The sequence below is a fragment of the Passer domesticus genome, chromosome 6, assembly GCF_036417665.1.
Source record: "Passer domesticus isolate bPasDom1 chromosome 6, bPasDom1.hap1, whole genome shotgun sequence".
NCBI classification, from domain to species: Eukaryota; Metazoa; Chordata; class Aves; order Passeriformes; family Passeridae; genus Passer; species Passer domesticus.
The window spans coordinates 17,767,125-17,781,173 of NC_087479.1; the positions used below are offsets into that span (position 1 = coordinate 17,767,125).

The following is a 14,049-nucleotide window of genomic DNA, read 5'->3' on the forward strand; positions in this document are numbered from 1 at the left end:
GCTAAGCTAGAAGGTGTCTACAAATGATATTTTGGCAGAAAGACATGTAGTTTGTGAGATCTCAATCTTTCTTAGGAAAATATTTCATATATATTTTTATTGAAGACTAATTAAGGATTTATTTTCCATTTTCTTTTCACACTTCAGATATCAAATATCCAGTGACAAGCAGTAACTCAGCCAGCATCATGCTATCTACAGCGCTTTGTGCTTTAATAACTCAGAAAAGTTTAAAAAATAAATTTTCTTAGATTATTTAATAATTTGACTTAAGCAAACTTTCTTGACAAAACTATAGCTCTAGATGACATTTTAATTACAGTTCATCATGAGAGGTTAATGTGTTTTATCAGAGATAATTCTTTTACTATTGTTTAAGGGCAAAATTCTTGTTGGGACAAGAAATGCTGAAATAATTGAAGTTGGAGAGAAAAATGCTGCATGTAACATTCTAATTAATGGTCATATGGATGGACCCATCTGGGGCCTAGCAACGCATCCATCGAGAGACTTTTTCCTTTCTGCTGCAGAAGATGGCACAGTAAGACTTTGGGATATTGCTGAAAAGGTAGGTGTTAGAGAATTCTTGTTTAGGGGAAAAAAATAGACTTGTGGTGATGTTGCAGACTTGAAACTTGCTTTTTATTGTACTCTGAAAATAATCCATGTAATGTAGTTAGCATGTTAACAAGCTATTAGCATAAGATGCTTTTAAAATATGGACAAATAGTAACAGTTACTCTTCTGGGTTTTTGTTTCTTCACAGAAGATGCTCAACAAAGTCAGCTTAGGACATGCAGCACGTACTGTTTGCTACAGCCCAGAAGGTGATATGGTAGCTATTGGCATGAAAAATGGAGAATTTATTATCCTGCTTGTGACCTCTCTAAAAATTTGGGGGAAAAAACGGGACAGAAGATCAGCAATTCAAGATATCAGGTCAGAAAATATTATTCCTGCTCTATTGTTGTATACTAGAAATCTCTAATATTTTGCTTTTTATAAATACAACTCTGTGTTCTGGGAAATATTGAAATTATATTTCAGAGAGCTGGAAGTAAAATTTTGCTTCTGTTTCCTGAGTGGAGGAACAGACTGTTTCTTCTGTGAGATAAATTGGTTGTAATCAGCTAAGGAAAGTTTTGGAGAGCAAAGTGTGATGGGAGAGAAATATAAGCAAAGAGGGACCTTGCAGGAGAGCTCTGCTAGGAATTAGGGGGCTGCTGGAGTTGGAAAGCTGTCCCAAGGTATGTTTCAGAGAGAACAGAAATAAAGAAACTTCTCCAATAACGCAGAAGTGGCTGTGAGGGATTTGTTCAGCTAAGGAAAATACTGAGTTTCAAGACTAGAAAGGAAAACTGTAAGAAAGAAACCAGTGTGCAAAGATATATTGGGCAAACAAAAGGTTTCATTTTTATTCAGTGCATTTCATCTAGAAGTTCTGGCTTTTCTTCAGTTAGAGCACTTCAGTTTTCCAGTTTTTAACCTTGTAAGTATAGCATAAGGGAGTCAGAGTGTCATCAGGGGGATGTCACAAGTTGTTAGACATGAGGGGGTCATGAAATCAGATAATGAAAAGAATTATTCAAGAGATATTCCCAGTTCACTTATATGTGTAATCTGTCCCAAAATTATTTCCACCTTCTGCTGGATATGCATTGCCTGAAAATTTAATTTCAGAAGTTATTTTTTCTTAGCAGACTGAATACTCTGCATCCGTCTAGTTCTGGATAGCAGACACTTAAAATGCAAATTTCTGTACTTCTCAAATATTATAATCAGTTGTAAGTGCCAACCTGTGTTCATGAAATCCTTTTATCTGTTCAGGTTTAGCCCAGATTCTCGTTACCTAGCAGTTGGCTCCAGTGAGAATGCAGTGGATTTTTATGATCTGACTTTGGGTCCCACACTAAATCGAATCAGCTATTGCAAGGATATCCCAAGTTTTGTGATCCAGATGGACTTCTCTGCTGATAGCTCTTATCTCCAGGTATCAGTCATTAATTGTTCAAGGTACTGAATGGAGAACATACTTGTGACAGATACTCTGCAAGTATTCTCCTTTGACAACTTCTAAGTTTTGTACCTAAGTGTTGGAGTATGTTGCTGTCGCTAGATTTACTTTGTTGTTAATGGTAAGTGGATGCCTTTACTTTTGAATAGTTTTCCTGGAGATGAAATACAGAAAATAAGCAGAGAAATGAGAGACAGATTTCAAACCTCCTGTGATGTGTCTCCCTGCCTTTTTACCTCTAAAGCTGATGGGCTGTCTTAAAAGAGAAAGGAGTACAGTCTGTCATTCTGCAGGGCCTGGGGATCTACAAATTCTTGGTCTCTGACCAGCATGATGGCATTACAGGTCTTTTGAGTGCTAGGCTTTGTCGAGCAGCACCAAAATAATGGTGTTGCAATTTCCAACTATAGGAGTGCTTAAGATGTTTCTTAAAATAAAAATAAATACAGTATGCTTTCTATAGTTTATTTGTATCTGAAAGGAGAAATAAGCTTATCTCATTATCAAATCAATATTTACAGCCCAAGGGGAACACCTATGTGTCAGTTTTAAAGATGGAATTTATTTTGCCTTATTTGTATATACTGACACATTAACACACATGTGCAGAATGCGAGTTGTTTCAGTTATTTTTTACTAATTATACATTTAAATGTTAAGATTTCTTATGCTTTCTAACTATTGCTTTATACTTGTGTAGATTTTTTGAGAATTTTTGACTCATTGATTAAGTTTTCTTGATAGCTGTTACTCTATGGAGTAAAAAGTAACTCACAAAAATGCTTTTCAAAGACCTCTGAAATTATATTTTCATCTTTTTAAACAAGTTAATGTATTGTAATTCTCTGTGGTCACCTCAAAGGTCTCTACGGGGTCTTACAAAAGGCAAGTGTATGAAGTGCCTTCAGGAAAGCAGCTTGTGGACCAGGCTGTGATTGACAGAATAACGTGGGCTACTTGGACAAGGTAAATGTTTCGTGTATTTACACCTGTTAAAACACCTGGAACTTCCAGGAGAAGGACCCACCATTTAAAAGCATATTTAATCCCTTCAGTCAGATATTTTCTTTTAACACACCCATCTGCTGTGGCAGCAGTTCCCCCAAATGCAGCACTGCAAAAGGCAGTACAGAGCAGATTGCCTCTTTGCATGTAGTGTACTGTGTCCTGAACTGGGGAGAAAGAATCACTGAAAAAGTCACAAATAATTCAGTTATTAAAAAATGACAAATTTATTGTTTCTCTGCGTTCCTGGAAGTATGCATATACCTTGTAAGCAGAGCTGAGTAAATGCCCTTTTACAAGGCTTTGCAAAGCAAGTTTTCTGGACTTCTAAAATAATTGTTTTCAGGGCTGGGCAATTTTTCTCTCTCTGATTATAATGAAGAATCTTCATTGGACTCAGAGAATCTTTTCTTTAGTTTTATACGAAAACACTACAGAATCAACAGAACATAGTTATATGCAATAGTGAATATAAATTTTTTAATTTTCCAAAATCTCAAGCTTATTAATCTAAGGCTTATGCTATAGTGTTCTATTTCTAATCATCCTGTTTTCTTTTTTTTCCTGTTTTTTTTCTTTTTTTTTTTTTGCAAATGCCTTACTGGACAATAGTAGTTCTTTTGATTTCACCTCTGGTTCTCTCACATTGCTGTGGGCCAAATTATTTAGGGAATTATATCACTGAATCAGTTTCAGGTGCAATTATGGAATGATTCAAAAATTAATTACAGAATAAAAGCTATATAAGGTGTGCATGTGTGAAAATAAAATGTAAGCATTGCATTTTTATAGAACCAGTTAGAATATGAGATCTGATTTCTATTACCTGACTCTTGTTTTCGCAGTGGTTTTCAAAAGAATTTCTTGGTCTTGTGTTTCAGTGTTCTAGGGGATGAAGTGATTGGGATCTGGTCCAGGCATGCTGAAAAAGCTGATGTGAACTGTGCTTGTGTCTCTCACTCGGGAATCAATCTCGTAACCGGCGATGATTTTGGCATGGTCAAACTCTTTGACTTTCCATGTCCTGAAAAATTTGTAAGAACTTGTTTTTTCATGGTTACAACAACAAGTACTGTTGATATTAGGATCTTGTCTTGTTTCTCTAGAACACATATGATGGAAATATTTTCTTCTCTAAATTTGTAGCTTTTTAGTACCTCCTTAGCTCCATAGTCTCATCGTGTGCTCCACATCAGTTTCCCTACCAAGTTGTGCAGGAGCTCTTGCTATAACCTCTTGAAGGTGTTGATATTGTCTGCCAGTCTGCTTTAGCGTAGTGCCTGCCTAATGAAAAATCTCAAAGCCCTTAGTAATTTCCACATCTCTGATCCATTTGACAGATGAGGAAGATAGCTGGTGATTTTAGTCCTGTCTGTGGATCTTCGTGGATAAAGAGTTTACATATTTTTCACTAACGCTGTTAAATTGTTTCACTGGTTTTTATAATTTTAATTTATATTTTTTTAAATTTGTTTTCACTGTTAATTTTCAGGATTTGAGACTGCACAAATAACTGCTTACACAATTGCAATGAAAATAATGTGATAAAATAATTGCAATGAAAATAATTTCACTGTCAGGAATTTTACACAAAACTTGGAAGTTAGTCATGTGACAAGATATATTTAATATTATTGAGTTAGCTTGAGCATTCTTTCCAATTTGCAAGTGCTCTCTTATTGGCTGACAATTTAATCTGCATTGCAGCTCAATAGTAGTTCTCCTTCAGGAGACCTTTCACATTTGATAACTTATATAACTTTTGAATGTTGTAAATATGTGATGCAATAAAAAGGGAGATAAAAACATGCAGGTCTTTTTTGATTTAGGAGGGTACAGAATATTTAGACTCTCTCATTCTGTTGTTGTTTGGGTTTTTTTCCAGGCAAAACACAAACGATTTTTAGGTCACTCTGCCCATTTAACTAATATTCGATTCACAAGTGGAGACAGATACGTGGTCAGTGCTGGAGGGGACGACTGCAGGTAGGTGTTCCTGCCATCAGTGCCACAATCTGCACAGCACTGCACGTGGACAGTCCACAGCAATGCAAAGCTCAAGTTCAGCCTTCAGCCCTTTGTCCATGGGCTTGCTTTCCTGTTCGTACATAAAGAACATATTTGTGACAAACTAAGTACCCCTAATCAGTATCCTCTTAACGTGAACAGCTACTATTTAATAAGTTAAAATGTGCACATGAATATTCAGAACAGCACACTTTTAATGGGAATTTCTTTTGGTTGTGTTAGGCATTTCTTTAACAACACTGTAGTCTTCTATATCTCATATTTAATATCTTTTTGAAAACACAGCTTATTTGTTTGGAAGTGTGTGCATATGCCTCATTGAGAGAGACATGGAGACTTGCAAAGAGGAAACTGCATGAAGTACCAGGCATGAAACACCCAGGATTGCAATGTGACATTCTGCTGTGCCCTGCATGCGTAAGAAGTGACCCAAGACACAGAGCAATCTGTCTCTGACAGACAGGACCTGGAGTCTGCCAGAAGGATGGACACACTGAGGCTGCTAGTTTTGCTTCAGTGTCAGAAAATCTGGGTTTGTATTCCACTCACTGCCAGATGTTGAAAACAAAATATGTGGATGAAAGGAAAAAGTGAATTGTTAATCAATGTACAGTTTCACAGCAAGTTCTTGGGGTGTTAATCAAGAGATGCTATTTCTGACCTAGTGCTGTACATTGATCTATTTTCAGCATGAATGTTTTTCCTTTAAGTTTTGAGATCTAAATAGCATAGATAAGAAGAGTATTCCATATTTTATTACTGAGAGAGACCATATATTAACTCTTAAATATATAGTATTTTAATAAATGTTTAATTATTATAATAGAAATTATATTTCTATGGCTGGTCAAAAGGAAACCATATCTAATGAAGCAGAAAATGATAGAGTTGATTCCTTATGACTGAAATATTTCTGTATTTAGAGGCCTGGGTCACAGACATGTCTGGTGAAAGCCGTTGGATATGCATGATCTTCATGGCTAATTTAGTGTTTTTGTTGCACTTAAACATTAAATTAGTTCTATGAGCAAAAACAGATTTGCTCACTTTGCGAGTGCCTTGCCCACTACCTAAAAGTCTAACTCCAATTTTTGCCTTGTGAATAAAAGTATTCTCAGTGGAAGAGAGATTATTGCTGTGTTACTTGACTGGGCTGTGAGCCTCTCTGCTGGAAATGAGGACCAGGGTGAGGATTTTGTAGTCTTCTTGTTGATAAAGTTTGGGATGTCAGCAGTGGCAAAAATATAATTTCAGAGCAATATGAATTGATTTTATTTTCTCAGCATAATAGGGAAGATTCAGAGAGAACTTTCCGAGCATTATATTTTATACATTGGAACTTTTTAATAGCGTTAGGACTAGCTGGGAGATGTCTCTATTCAGATTTCTCTTCTGACTGTAAAAAATGTCCAGTCATCTGCTTCTTTGAATGGACCTGCTGTCACCTCGAGCATCTATTCTATCCTACAAAGCAACTGAGATTTTAAGTTGGAAAAACATTTCTGTGATAATAAGATCCTGAACAAAGCTGTGTTTTGGGTACAGGTGAGGAAGGTTTCATCAGCTGTTTGTCTAAATCATGCCATAGAGAAACATTACAGACAGTTAATTTTCATGCAATATAGCAGGGACCAAAAATCACTAATTATCAGCACTGGTCTCATTGTGGCATTCTGCTGTGAAGAGAAAGCTTTCTTTCTGTGTAAGCCAGCATTGCTTTGACAGTGGCATTTGTTTAGGTCAGTCAAGAGGCTTTGGTATTTTTCATCTCTTGCATTTTCTTATGCCAGATGAAAAATAAATAAACCTCATCTCTTCTTGTAATCACCTTATGTGCGTGTTGGTTACAGAGGGAATGGGAGAGCTTGCAGGCAGAAGAGAAGAAGGAGAAAAGTTACAGAGCCAGACTTTTGTGCTCTCCTTGGTATGTGCTATACAAAACTAGTTACCCAACTGTCTTAGCTAATATATTTTATATATCAATCTATAATGAATATTTATTTTAAAGAAGTTGATGAACTAAACAGTTTCCAGGTTTCTCAGCAAGATGGTTCTTAGCAAAGTCTTGCCAGTCATGCGGCTGCTATTCTACAGGAGCAAAAACTCTGAGGTTTTGGTCATGAGTGTACAGGGAGATTTTGGCAGTAATGTTTTTGAGTTTAGGGGAATTGCATATTAGAAGTGTGATGTATCTCATAACCTTGTTTCCTGTCTGTCTATTGTACATGAAAATTAGTCTCTAGTGTTTATATCTTCTCTTTACCAGAGAAATGGTTTGCAGTGTGCTCTTTTATGGCTGTGATTCTATCCCTTATTAAACACATCTGTGCAGGACTTTTGCACTTCAAGTAAGATTTGTCCTGCCTCTATTTTAAAGTTGCCTTTCATTGGATCAAGATGGATGATTCTGAAGAGCTCACTCATAGTCTGTCCTACTCAGACTGCCAGATCAAAGTCCATATTTTTCTGTCTCTGAGTTTTCCCCACAAAATCCTAGGCTCTGCGAGCTCTTCTGTAGGCCTTCACCCAGTGAAGGAGGTATGTGGATCAAGAGGCTTTCGTCCTTGAAACCCTGACACTGATCCTCTTCTCTGCTCCTCCCTCCCCTATGCCCTTCATGAATGCTGTGCCTCTCCACTGATAATTTGTCCATTGGTGCTTTTCCCCTGAGGAATCCCAAAGGCCACACCAGAGCTGAAGGATGAGGAGAAAGAGGGGGGTGGGAGGAACCGGGCTGCAGCCTCCAGGTCTCCCTGCTTCTTCAGTCTCTTCCAAACCTCACTGCTACTGTAAAGGGCTGGGATGGGAGCTGGAAGCTGAGGAGCTCTTTAAAAACTAAACTGCCAGCATTGTTCCTCCTCCTGCAGCCTGTGTTGGTAACCAGTGTTTTCCCTGGTGGAACTGCTCTGTGGTTTGCCAGGTAAAAACGGGGGCAGCCAGCTGGGAATGATCACAAATGTTGAAGAGAGGAGTGAGTAGAGCCTCAGTCGCAGTTTGGAGCATAATGTAGCTGTGATTCTCTGCTGAAGGGAAGAGCTGCCTGTCAGCATGGTCCAAGCTGGCAGCTTTATGGTGTTTTTGGTCTTTTTGTCTGTGATGGTGCTTGCTACTGTGCCTCATTTGCTGTTTACATTAAATGCTACTGTAGTAACTTGCTAATTGTTGCCACCCATGCTTGAAGCGTGTGTACATGGGAATGGGCTGCCTGTTCTGATGGGCACTGGGAGCTCGAGGCTGGATGCTCCACAGAGAAGTCAGAGGAGGACAAAACCCTGTAGGACAAGTCAGGGAAGAAGCTGGAATGTGGAAGGACTAGTGACAGCCTTTCATCTGGAAGCATCAGAGAGGACTGAGAGCAGGAGGGCTTTGCCTGAAGCTGGAGAAAACCTCTTCTGCACCAGGGAAAGGGAGGCAAAAGGTCTTTGTATAAATTTAATAATTTATTATTAAATGGATTATTAAGTGGATGATTTTTTACTGTAGCTTGTCTTTTTGGTTAGCAGCAAACATACATCTTTGAGATCTTTAGTCAGCAATATTTTTGGTAATAAAAGAAATTAACTTGAGAACTGAGTAAAAATAAAATAACATTTCAGTTAATAAAATAAGTATGCCCTTGAAAGCTAATAAGCATACTTAGAAAACAGATAATAAGGAAAATTCAGCCTAGGAGCAAGGAAATATAAAAAATAAACACATTTAGAACTGAAAGTTGCCATAGTGCAGGAACTGAAAAACACAGCTGGGAATTAGGTGAGACACAGCAAATTAGCCAAATATGTAGAATCATTTAGACTTGATTATTTTTTTTTTTTAATCTCAAGAAGGCAGTCAGCATATATGACTTTCTTATTTTGCTAGGGAAAGCAAGAAATGCTGTGAAACTAAAGGATAAGATTTCAGAAAATTCAGAAAATTATCTATCTCTCTATTATATCACTTGGTGACAGCTGAGGAAAAGCACACACAGCAACTTCTGACTTTGCTCTGTGTCAAGGTTTCAGTGTTAGCAAGATTCATTTGAGCATAACTGAACTTTCTACCAGTCAGGTTAATGCTAACCTGGACTTGTGCCATCAGAAAGTAGGTCCAGCAGGTGAGACATCTCCTCAGTCTAAAACAAGACCAAAATCAAGGGCTTCAGTACCAAGAGCAGGACTTTGATAGCATTCAGGAGTGGCTTAGTTTAAAACCATGATCCAGTTCTCTCAGCTGCTGCCTGAAGCACCTGAGCCCCACTGTTTGAGACCCAGCACCCTTGAGCCGCCCTGAGCCCACCGTGCATCACCTCCCCTGCCTCGGGATCCTGCCCAGCCTGGGCTGGATGGGCTGGACAAGGTGTAAGAGTCTCACAAGCAAAGGATCTTGGCTTCAAATACAGCATTTGATTGGGCAAGGTGACATATTCCCTGTTTCATTATCAGTGTCAGAGATGTGACCAGCCTTAATCCTGAAAGTGTTTTTTTTTTTTTAATAATTCTGTTGGCATAAGCTACAGAAAAGATGTCATCTTGTCAATGTTTTGGACAAAGCAGAGCATCCTGTAGACTCTACAGAAGGGGAAGTAAGACTGCAAATCACAAAATGAATTGCTGCATCAGTGATGTAAACACCCCTAGTTGCATTGCATTTGTGTGCTTTTTTGTTCTGTTTTTTTATGCTTCCTTGCAACTGGCTCTGTTTTTCTAAAATTTTTAACAGCATTTGATTTCTCCTCACGTGGATAGATCCATGTGCTTGCCAAAGCCTGCTGTTGTTCTTCATATCATTCACTGTTGGTTAATTATACCAAGCCCATTTATTTTGTTGGCCCTGCCTTCTGCTCTTCACTTAGCTTTCACTTCAGACTTAAACTCTACATATCGCCTTTTAGAAATACAAATAGAATAGTTTTAAGTGTCTAATATGCATAAAAGCCACAATAGGTTTCCTTGCCAAAATCATTTGCATCTAAGAAGTCCTAGGTGGTTTTCTCCGTCTATTTGATGCTAGAACAGGTAAACGCTCACTATCCTTTTCTCTCAGTTTACCATCAGCAAATCAGCCAAAACCTCGATACCTTGATCTGTTTTTTTGTTAACTGTGAGATCAGAAATCCAACCTATTCACTACTTCTTTGGAAAGGAAGAGGGAAAAAAGTATGGAACACGTGTTCCCTTCTCCTTCCCTTCTGTTTAAAACAAAACAACAAAAGGTGTAAGGTCTTAGCAGTAGGCAATTCTTCTAATTTCCATAATGTTTATCATTTCCTCTTCTTTTTGGAATTATGGAACATAGGGTGGAAGAAGCAGTAACAGGAAACCAGTAAACAAACATGGAGAAAAGGCAGAAGAAAGGAAAGCAGAGAAAGGAACACTCAAAAATAGGCAAAGGCTATTTTTGACAGAAAATAGAAAGAAGTGACATGGGTGATGGTGAGTGGCAAACATCTTGTTTCAAGTGGGAAGCATTCAGTGGCTGCTTGGGAAGTGTAAGTGCTGGAGAGCAGCAGAGTGCTCAGGGAAAGGCTGCAGGCAACTTTGGTTGCTCTGTTTATGGGAAGATGCAGCCACTCCCACTCACTGCTGTCTGCACTCCTGTACCTGTGGGACACCTGTTCAGAGCTGAGGTGCAGCACAAACAGCAGGTTACCCACAGCTGCAGTGGAACAAAGAAAGTGCTATTAAGACAGAAGTGCTCTGTAGTACTGAGAGCTCAGGCAAAAGATTGGAAGGATCTATTTTAAAAGGCTACTTATCTTTCCACCTAAACCAAACATGGATTATTTTCATAGGCCTCTTCTGAAAATGTTCTTCAAACAAAAAATATTAAACCAAAGAAATATTATACTTCAAAAAACTCTTCTTAACCAAGATGTTGCAATTACTGCCTCTTGTTTCTTTCTTATTCAGCAGTTCTTGATTCTGTTCCCAGGCATTCACAACATTTAAGGTGACAGACATGAAAGCTGTGGGCTTTTACATTTAACTCAAAGTGTGACAGCCAGAGGAACCTGCAGAGAGTGGTTCAGATCCTACTTGAGCCAAATTTTCCTTCAGTGGTTCCATGCCATGGGCCTTCAAATATATAGGAAGTCAGGTGAATGTAATTAGACCCAACAAATACATCTGAGTATATAAATCAGTATATATCAGAGAAATAAATCAGTATAAAATTCTTGATTTTATCCCATAGTAAACCATTACTAAGAAAGGAAATAATGATGGTAAACTTTATGTAAAAAAACCAATCCAAACTCATTATAGGTGCTGGTTAGACAACTGGATTTTTCTTGTAGCAACTCTTTGTAAGAAACACAAAATTTGCGCATGAATAGCAGGACTGATCCTTCTCCACTTGCAAGAAGGCAGTCAAGTTTGGGACACGAGAGGCAGGATGTTCCTGTTGCTTGGTATGTTTGGATTTCTCTTCCAGAAGCCAAAATAGGTGTTTCCTTAGTTTCTATTGCTGTTTGTGGGATACCTTCAAGACCCTGCAAAGTGATTTTGCCCTTTGCAGGACCCTATCTTGCTTAGTTTGGGCACTGATGTCATGTGAGAGCTTATTGAAAAACAGAAAGAAACCAAAAACTCAAATGTTTTTTGTTTTTTAATGATATCCCCCAAAGTATTGTCATGTTTGTTCCAGTGATGTGAAGATCGTGTGACTTGCACTGTTTGTAAAGGAAAGCAGGTTGTGTCCACTCAACTACTCAGTGGCACCCACATAACGGGTGTGTTAAACCAGAGGATTAAGGCCAGTTGTGCTTTACCAGTTTTCTGAGATGAAGGGACAATTGCCATTGTCCCATTGTGAGTGGTGCTGCAGAGCTCATAAAGCTGGTGCTGCCTTCAGCTGCTCTCAGTGGGGCTGAGGAAGAAGACGAGGCCATAAGAACAAAATGTAAATTACTGCAAGCATTGCATTGGTGGGTTCTGAAAAAGGGCTGTAGTAGAGGGGTATTTTAGTTTCAGTCCTCTGCAGGATTGTAAGCTTTTAGGTAAACAAAGACATGTTTATGTAATATCTTCCATTATTACTTTAGTAGCTTTGGCTCTTACTACTCTGCCTCCTTTCCACAGAAGCCCCTATCCCAGCCACCAAAAATAAATTATTTTTCCAATGTAGTGGCTGAAAGGGCCAACTTTAACCACGGATTTGCTGTTACTGTGGTCATTTGTAATGGCCAAAGCCAATCCCAAGCATTCTGTTGCTGAAATTATTTTTCTATTAACTTAATTACAAATTCTTGAGATGGGGATGGATGGGAGGGATGGATCTTTCCATGCAATGGAGCTGGAAGTGGTACTGCCATAAAACCATGATTTTTTCTATCACCAGTTACACCCAGGACATGTGTGACACTGTATTCTTTTGGAATCCAGTAAATATCCTTTCTAAAGGAACTCCAGGCATGAACACAGACACACATTGCATGAAATAAAAACTGTTTCCTGTACTTTGTGAAATGTTGGTGCTGTTGGGTAGAACTTTAAAAATTTCTGGTCTGTTTTTCCTTTTCTTGCTACTATGTACCCTGGTGTTGTGGTTTTAGGTGCAAAATAGCTTGGTTTTTTATTTGTTTTTTTTTTAGCAGTATCTGGTAATTAGCTTAATTTCTGTTTTTTAGTTCAGTTATAGGTTATATACAGAATAAAGTAAAGGAAAAGCTGCATTACTGATTTGTGAAGCAAGCTAAGGCATTTTAAATGTAAAATTCCATATTAGAATACACTCAAGCCCAAAATGATAACGAAAATATAACAAACTAAATGCATTAGAACAATTTCCTTTTTTTTTTAATGCAGTTTTAGCTTTGTAGCTTGATTTGTTCACTGTTTTTAGCAGAGGAAAAGCTTTTCTCACACTGAACACTGAGCAATTGGTGACAGCCCAGCACAGCAGTGGAAATGCACCAATGGAGATGGTCCTGGTCTTCTGCTGTCCTTACAAATTCTTGTCTCCTCATCTCACATGGAAAATAGTTTAATGGTGGCAGCTATTTCTGCAAGGGACAGCTAATGAAGGCATTGGGAAATTCTGTAGAAAAATAATGTTCTTTGCAGTCTTTCATCTGGAAACCCATTCCAGCAGTGCTCTGTGCAACACCAGAGTGCATCCTCTCCTCTCCAGCCCCGTCAGGTCACCTTACAAAAATATTTTACTGTAGTTCTTTAAGCTTAAAATGCAGTTGTCTGTTCAGATTTGTCGTTTCATTATGGAGTGTGTCAGATAATCCCTCTTACTTTAACAAGAAAAAAAAAAGAAAAAAAAAGGTATTTTAAACTAGTCCAAAGGTATGGTCATATATTATATGGATCATGGGTTTAAGTGTTCTCCATTTTGGTTTCCACCATGAACATCTAATTCCTGTAACAATGTTGTATGTTTATTTAAAGTATATATATATATATATATATATATATATAAATTAAATGTCAGATTTTTGCATTAATTAAGATTTTTTAAAATTTGAATATGAACTTTGAGTACTTTATTTAAAAAAAATTAAAAATACTTTTCCTGGCGTGTTAAGTTTCAGAATTCAAGACTATATTTGTCAAATTTAAGTTTAAAATATGTAGCTATCATTGTTTTCTGATATTGAATGTAAATATTTGTAAAAAGAAATTCTTTTGTATATTTTTGTGAAAATGTAGTTCCCCAAAATATAAAAAAGATTTAATAAAAAAGTGCATTTATGTTACTGTTCAACACTTTTCATCATTTTAATATCACTTAACTGTATTTATGGGCATGTGTGTGCATTATTTTTTTGCCATATAAGTCACAGGAACTTTCTTGAAGGGGAAAACCACAGTGTACTCAGGAAAGTGCAGGAAAAAAATAATTCCTTAGAACTTCAGTGGTACCTTCTTTCTTCTGGGTATAAATAGAGACAGCTCAGAGTATCTATTTTCAAGTGACGTGGCAATTCGTAGGCTTTTTAAGTGGAGAACAGTATCGGTAATTCTTTAATTGTTCTGGCTTATGAAGCTGCTTTTTTCCCTTGTCTTTTTGTC

General features: G+C 37.6%; 1 protein-coding gene across 5 annotated transcripts in view; it reads left to right on the forward strand.

Annotated features, from left to right (window-relative positions):
• The window catches only part of EML5 (EMAP like 5), a 99,992-nt gene extending 86,251 nt beyond the window's left edge, over window positions 1-13,741 (forward strand). For all 5 annotated transcript variants that reach the window (XM_064423639.1, XM_064423634.1, XM_064423637.1 and 2 more), the window contains 7 exons: window positions 380-568; window positions 767-939; window positions 1,828-1,990; window positions 2,877-2,980; window positions 3,901-4,054; window positions 4,905-5,005; window positions 5,333-13,741. In XM_064423639.1, coding sequence (XP_064279709.1) covers window positions 380-568; window positions 767-939; window positions 1,828-1,990; window positions 2,877-2,980; window positions 3,901-4,054; window positions 4,905-5,005; window positions 5,333-5,369 — 921 coding nt within the window. In that variant the 3' untranslated portion in view covers window positions 5,370-13,741. The remainder of the gene's footprint in view (window positions 1-379; window positions 569-766; window positions 940-1,827; window positions 1,991-2,876; window positions 2,981-3,900; window positions 4,055-4,904; window positions 5,006-5,332) is intronic.
• Window positions 13,742-14,049: the final 308 nt, after the last annotated feature.